Raw genomic sequence first — 7,856 nt, forward strand, 5'->3', positions numbered from 1 at the left:
CCTCGTGATCCGCCCGTCTCGGCCTCCCAAAGTGCTGGGATTACAGGCTCAAGCCACCGCGCCCGGCCCCAGCTAATTTTTTTATGTTTTGTATAGATGGCGTTTTGCCATGTTGCCCAGGCTGGTCTCGATCTCCTGAATTCAAGCGATCTGCCCACCTCAGCTTCCCAAAGTGCTGGAATTCCACGCCTGAGCCACTGTGCCCAGCCCTTATTTTATTTCATTTTTTTAAAATGCTGGTTGAGATCCACTACTAAACTGATTTCATGACCCATTAATGGATTGTAACCTGCAAGCTGAAAACATCGAGATACACTGCAACTGCTACTAGCTAAACTTGATGAAACTTTTTTTTTTTCGAGACGGAGTTTCGCTCTTGTTACCCAGGCTGGAGTGCAATGGCACAATCTTGGGTCACTGCAACCTCCACCTCCAGGGTTCAAGTGATTCTCCTGCCTCAGCTTCCTGAGTAGCTGGGATTACAGGCACACGCCACCACGCCCGGATAATTTTTTGTATTTTTAGTAGAGATGGGGGGGTCTCTCCATGTTGGTCAGGCTGATCTCGAACTCCTGACCTTAGATGATACACCTGCCTCGGCCTCCCAAAGTGTTGGGATTACAGGCATGAGCCACCGCGCCCAGCAACTTGACGATACTTCAAGAAAATAAAAAATGAAAAAAACTCATCAAACTACATTACAATTACAGGTAAATGACTTCTTCAGAGCAAAAAGTGAGTCTAGATCTAAAATTACTGATAGCAAGAAGAATGATAGTTTGTGTATATGAATACATGTTTAGATCTCAAAAACTCAGAAAGTCCTTCATCTTCATTTTACAAATGAGGAAACTTGCCCATAGTTTATGCCTTTTAAACGTAAAGACTTTCAGTAGATGGGAAAACCTCAGTTTTTAAGACAATAGTAAATATTACCACATGTATACAAAAATACATATTATAAGCCTAAGATAAACCTCTGCATTGTTCAAGCAAAGGAAACCTGGACCATCCTTCTGCATTGCTCTAGAAATCTGCCAGGAATTTTCTTCTTGGCATTGCCTAAAGGTTTTGTCTAAAGATTTTGTCAGTAATTGAAGATTTCTAACATTGCAATACCACACACTTTTGGAAAGCTCAGGTGGGGAGGGAGACAAGGGGCAATAATGAATTCTGAAAAGTTGTAGTATACTTACTAAGTAGGAGTGATGGCAGGGGAAATTTCAGACAATCAAAAACCCCATAACTCATTAAAATGTACAAAATTAATTTAACGTAATTTTTTTTTGATACGGAGTCTCGCTCTGTTGCCCATGCTGGAGTGCAGTGGTACGATCTCCGCTCACTGCAATCTTTGTCTCCTAGGTTCAAATGATTCTTTTGCCTCACCCTCCCAAGTAGCTGGGACTACAGACCCGCGCTACCACACCCGGCTAATTTTTTTGTATTTTTAGTAGAGATGGGGTTTTGCCATGTTGGCCAGGTTGGTCTCAAACTCCGGACCTCAAGTGATCCGCCCACCTTGGCCTCCCAAAGTGCTGGGATTACAAATGTGAGTCACCGTGCCCAGCAAACAAAAGTTTTAGCAACAACATTTACTATTCTATTTAGTAGCTGAGCTCTTCTTTTCTTCAACAGCAGAATCGACCCAGGATGAGCAAATAAATGCTCCCCTACTTCCTTTCCCCATTTTCTCCCCTTCCCAGAGTCCCAACTGAGACCAAGAAGCCGTTGAAGCCAGAATCTGACCTGGGTCACATACCTGACAGGCAGCAAATGGTGGTCCTGTTACAACAGACATGGTACAATTGTTACTCTGTGATTCTAAACAACATATGTCGTTGTTAATTTGTGGTCCCTAAATTTTTTTTCAGAGATGGTGTCTCACTATGTTGTCCAGGCTAGTATTCAATTCCTGGGCTCAAATAAACCTCTGGCTTCAGCCTTCAGAGTAGCTAGGACTTCAGAGTAGCATGTAACACTGTACCCAAATAAAAATGTTTTTAAACAAAAATGTAACTTTTGGGGGCCTACAGTTTATCTGGGATGCTAGTTATTTGCCCCAAAAAAAAAAGTTTTTAGGGTAATACCCTTTAGATCCAATAGAGCAAAGTCACCCTTTGTTAACCATTGTAATTTTTTCCATAAACACTTAACATCCACCCAAAAAGCAACTGAAATCCTAAAAAATTTTTCATATATTTTTGCATTATTTACCTCGATGGCAACACTGGTTTCCTTATTTTTGAAGAGCTGGAGCTCTTCCAATCGCTGCTTTTCTTCAGCTGTCAAAACTGTAAATATGTCTTCTGAAGGGTCCTTTAAAAGAACCATGAGAACTCACAATGAATCATACACAGAATTCAAGCTTAGTAAAACTCTAAATTTCTAAATCTCTAGGAAGTGCTATTTTTATACAGAAGGTGACATTTGCTAAAGAGCTACTTCTACCTCCTCATCCACTGGAATGGACAAGTCATTCAAATGGCTGATCCGTCCATCTTTTCCTATTTCATGAACAACGAAGTCGGAGTATCTGATGAAAAGAAAACATGAATTTTCAGATAATTAACATCCTGTTTTCTATTAATTTTACGATAAACTTGATCCACATAAGTAAGCCTTACTATTGTGCAAAACAAGGAATTTAAAAAAAACTTCAGTGCAAAATCACATGGAGTTATTTTTTCTGGGGTGTGTTTTCTTTGTTTTGAGATGGAATCTTGCTCTGTTGCCCGGGCTGGAGGGCAGTGGCTCGATCTCTGCTCATTGCAGCCTCTGCCTCCTGGGTTCAAGTGATTCTCCTGCCTCAGCCTACTGACTAGCTGGGATTACAGGCACGTGCCACCATGCCCAGCTAATTTTTATATTTTTAGTAGAAATGGGGTTTCACCATTTTGGCCAGGCTGGTCTCAAATTCCTGACCTCAACTGATCCTCCCGCCTTGGCCTCCCAAAGTGCTGGGATTATAGGCATGAACCACCACACCTGGCCGTTTCTGGTTTCTTAATGAATGCTGAACCACACCTTGGCTCAAGTTTTATACGAGAACTTAAAGAAAAGATCCTCTTAGCTTGTAGAATATTCTTCCAGAGAAATGCAAAAACAAAAGCTTATTAACATTACCCTATGACTATTCAGACAGTCCACACTACATTAAATTACAAAATATGGTGTATGGTTAATTCAATCAGAACCCAGTAAGTCTACCATGAACTAGCCTGAAGCTTACCTTTATGTTAAATATTTTATATGCATTATTCAAAATCCTCAACAACCCCAATGTGGTAATATGATCCATTTTAAAATTTTATTTTATTTTATTTATTTATTTTTTTAATTTTTATTTATTGATTTTTTAGATGGATTCTCGCTCTGTCGCCCAGGCTGGAGGGCAGTGGCTTGATCTTGGCTTACTGCAAGCTCCGCCTCCAGGGGTCATGCCATTCTCCTGCCTCAAACTCCCGAGTAGCTGGGACTGCAGGCGCCTGCCACCATGCCCGGCTAATTTTTTTGTATTTTTAGTAGAGACGGGGTTTTACTGTGTTAGCCAGGATGGTCTCGATCTCCTGACCTAGTGATCCACCTGCCTCAGCCTCCCAAAGTGCTGGGATTACAGGCGTGAGCCACTGCGCCTGGCCCTATTTTTTTTTTTTTTTTGAGACAGTCTTGCTTTGTTGCCCAGGCTGGAATGCACTGGCTCGATTCAGCTCACTGCAACCTCCGCCTCCTGGGTTCAAGTGATTCTCCTGCCTCAGCCCACCAACTAGCTGGAGTTACAGGCGTGTGCCACCATGTCAGGCTAATTTTTGTACTATTAGTAAAGACGGGGTTTCGCCATGTTGGCCAGGCTGGTCTTGAACTCCTGACCTCAAGTGATCTGCCTGCCTCGGCCTCCCAAAGTGCTGGGCTCACAGGCGTTAGCCACCATGCCTAGCCTGATCCATTTTTTAAATGAGGATGCTGAGGTTCAGAGAGGCTAAGTAACTATTAAGTAGCGAACTTCACACTGGGATCCACCTGGCCCCAAAGACTACCTTCCTCTACCATAGTTGTGGCACATTCAAATGAAAAAAGATTTTAAGATTATAAAACAAACTCAGGAGAAAACCTGAAACCACTTAATGAATTTATTTATTTATTTATTTATTTATTTATTTATTTTTTGAGATGGAGTCTTGCTCTGTTGCCCAGGCTGGAATGCAGTGGTGTGATCTCAGCTCACCGCAACCTCCACCTCCCAGGGTTCAGGCAATTCTGTTGCCTCAGCCTCCCGAGTAGCTGGGACCACAGGTGCCCATCACCACGCCCAGCTATTTTTTGTATTTTTAGTATAGATGTGGTTTCACCACGTTGACCAGGCTGGTCTCAAACTCCTGACCTCAAGTGATCCACCCACCTCAGCCTCCCAAAGTGCTGGGATAACAGGCGTGACCCACTGTGCCTGATGAATGAATTTATTTGAAGCATGATCGTGCCACTGCATGTCAGCCTGGGATCTCAAAAAAAGGGAAAAAATTAATTAATTAAAATTTAAAAATCCAAGGCTATTTATTCAGGTAGGTTTCCTTCATCCTATCCATTCCTTTTGACCAGCAGTATAAACAATCCTTGGAGATAGAAAGCTAAGAGAAAGAATATAAAGTTAATTTCTTTCTAAAGAAATCTAATACAATCAAAATAACTTTACACATAAACTAAATGTACCTTTCTTTTAAGATTCCCGAGAACCCTTGATGAGAACTCACAAACTTGGTGATGCCTACATCAGCTTCAGTGAGTCCATGCTTCATCATGTCTGCAAAACTCTCTGATTCCTCCTCCTCGCACTCCTCTGAAAGTCCATCTTCCTCCTCCTCCTCCTCCTCGTCTTCCAACTGAGCCTCAGAATTCTTTCCACCTTTCCCGGTACTGACAGTGTCAGGAGGCCCAGGCACGTCTTCACTGATGGACAGAAAGTCATTCTGTAGCCCAACTTGACCTTTGGTTAGACTGCATTCCGACAGCTTCTGTTTTTTTGTCTCCTCAGCTGGGACCCCACTGTCATTATCTTCGACAACCAGGGCCCCACGTTTCAGCGACACACCAGTCATTTCTGTCATCTCCATCTTTAAGGCTCCAAGAAAACATTTAAGAAAACCTGTTAGGGAAGAGTAGAAAGTAACAATTACCTATAAAAAAGCTGGTTTCAGGCCAGGTGCAGTGGCTCAAACCTGTAATCCCAGCACTTTGGGGAAGGTTAAGGCAGGCAGATCACTTGAGGTCACAAGTTCAAGATCAGCCTGGCCAACATGGTGAAATCTCGTCTCTACTAAAAATTAGTTGGGTGTGGTGGTAGGCACCTATAGTCCCAGCTACTTGGGAGGCTGAGGCAGGGGAATCGCTTGAACCTGGGAGGCAGAGGTAGCAGTGAGTTGAGATCGAGTCACTGCACTCCAGCCTGGGTGACAGAGTGAGACATCGTCTTAAAAAAAAAAAAAGAAAAAGAAAAAGGAAAGAAGTTAGTTTCAGCAGATAAAGGCATAGTTGATGTTGTTCATAGGATCCTAAAAATCATTTATAGAAATAATTCTTCCTGATGTTAGCATATACTTTTTGTGGGACAGAAACCCGCCATAATACTTTCCGCATGGAATTTGACACTGTGCATCACAAGCCTCAAAAATATGTATGCTGGGGCCAGGCACGGTGGCTCACACCTGTAATCCCAGTACTTTGGGAGGCTGAGGCGGGCAGATCACAAGGTCAAGATATCGAGACCATCCTGGCCAACATGGTGAAACCCCGTCTCTACTAAAAATACAGAAACTAGCTGGGTGTGGTGGCACCTGCCTGTAGTCCCAGCTACTCGCAGGAGAATCGCTTGAACCCAGGAGGAGGAGGTTGCAGCGAGCAGAGATCACACCATTGCACTCCAGCCTGGTGACAGAGGAAAACTCCGTCTCAAAAAAAAAAAAAAAAATGCATGCTCACCGGGCGTGGCGGCTCACGCCTGTAATCCCAGCACTTTGGGAGGCCAAGGCGGGTGGATCACCTGAGATCAGAAGTTCAAGACCAGCCTGGTCAACATGATGAAACTCCATCTCCACTAAATATACACAAATTAGCCAGGCATGGTGACAGGCACCTGTAATCCCAGCTACTCAGGAGGCTGAGGCAGGAGAATCACTTGAACCCAGGAGGCAGAGGTTGCAGTGAGCCGAGATCGCGACACTGCAGTCCAGCTTGGCAACAAAAGTGAAACTTCATTCCAAAATATATATATATATGTATGCTCTTTGACCCAGTAATACTACTTTTAGGGATTTATCTTAAGAAAATAATTAAGAAAGTGCTTACAGTTTTAGCTCTAAGGATATTCATCTCCATACCTTTTTCTTTTTTCCAGAGACAAGGTCTGGCTCTTTCACCCAGTCTGGTGTGCAGTGGCATGATCACAGCTCACTGCAAACTCCAACTCCTGGGCTCAAGCAATCTTCCTGCCTCAGCCTCTCCAGCAGCTGGGACTACAGCAGCATGCCACCAAACCTGGCTAGTTTTTTAATTTTTATTTTTCTGTAAAGACTAGGTCTCGCTATTATTGCTCAGGCTGGTCTTGAACTCCTCGGCTCAAGCAATGCTCTCACTTCAGCCTCCCAAAGTGTTGGGAATATAGGTGTGAGCCACCGTGCCTGGCCACAGTGCTTTTATATTAGCAAAACATTAAGAGCAACGAAGCTTGGGTACATAAACTGAACAATATGTAGCAACATTGACAAGAAACTGGGAAAGGTAGTTACCTCTAAGAGAGGGTCTAGAAGTGGTGGCTGGGGACAGAGGTGGGAAATTTACTGTTCTCACTCATTAACATAGTTGTATCATTTGAAGCTTGTTTGACATATATGTATTATCTTTTCGAAAAACTGTTTAAATATTGTGGCCAGGAGCAGGGGCACACGCCTGTAATCCCAACACTTTGGGAGGCTGAGGCAGGCAGATCACCTGAGGTCGGGAGTTCGAGACCAGCCTGATCAACATGGAAAAACTCTGTCTCTACCAAAAATACAAAATTAGCCGGGCATGGTGGCACATGCCTGTAATCCCAGCTACTCAGGAGACTGAGAAAGGAAAATCACTTGAAACCAGGAATGGAGGTTGCGGTGAGCCAAGATTGCGCCTTTGCACTCCAGCCTGGGCAACAAGAGTAAAACTGCATCTCAAAAAAAAAAATAGTAATAATAATAAAATAAAATATTGTATAACCACTCTTACTGACATGAAAGCTATACCTATGCCATACCACATTAAAAAAAGGAACGGGGAGGTGTCATACAGGGGTTATAGAGATATACTTCTGCAAGATGAAAAGTTCTGGATAGTAATTGCCTAACAATGTGAATATACTTAACACTACTGAACTGTACACGTGGTTAAAATGGCAAATTTTAATTTTATTTTTGAGACAGGGTCTCATTCTGTTGCCCAGGCTTGAGAGCAGTGGCACGATCTCAGCTCACTGCAACCTCTGCATCCTGGGCTCAAGCGATCCTCCCACCTCAGCCTCCCGGGTAGCTGGGATCATAGGCATGTACCACCATGCCTGGCTAATTTTTGTAATTTTTGGTAGAGACAGGGGTTCACCATGTTGGCCAGGCTGCTCTCGAACTCCTGACCTCAAGTGACCTCCCCACACTGGGCTCCCAAAGTGCTGGGATTTTAGGTGTGAGCCACCATGTCTGGCCTAAGTTGATGCTCTTGGTAAAATAAGGATAAACACTTTTTCTTTTTTTTTTTCTTGAAACGGAGTCTCGCTCTGTCGCCCAGGCTGGAGTGCAGTGGCCGGATCTCAGCTCACTGCAAGCTCCGCCTCCCGGGTT

General features: G+C 43.6%; 1 protein-coding gene across 1 annotated transcript in view; it reads right to left on the reverse strand.

Annotated features, from left to right (window-relative positions):
• PUS7 (pseudouridylate synthase 7 (putative)) overlaps window positions 1-7,856 on the reverse strand; it is a 79,918-nt gene that overhangs the window by 50,659 nt on the left and 21,403 nt on the right. Inside the window, exons 2-4 of the mRNA XM_011956857.1 lie at window positions 4,708-5,116; window positions 2,452-2,536; window positions 2,218-2,319 (exon numbers count right to left, since the gene is read on the reverse strand). Of these exons, the coding sequence (XP_011812247.1) occupies window positions 2,218-2,319; window positions 2,452-2,536; window positions 4,708-5,108 (588 nt within the window). The 5' untranslated portion in view covers window positions 5,109-5,116. The remainder of the gene's footprint in view (window positions 1-2,217; window positions 2,320-2,451; window positions 2,537-4,707; window positions 5,117-7,856) is intronic.

This window comes from Colobus angolensis, unplaced genomic scaffold, assembly GCF_000951035.1.
Source record: "Colobus angolensis palliatus isolate OR3802 unplaced genomic scaffold, Cang.pa_1.0 Scaffold427, whole genome shotgun sequence".
Classification (NCBI taxonomy): Eukaryota; Metazoa; Chordata; class Mammalia; order Primates; family Cercopithecidae; genus Colobus; species Colobus angolensis.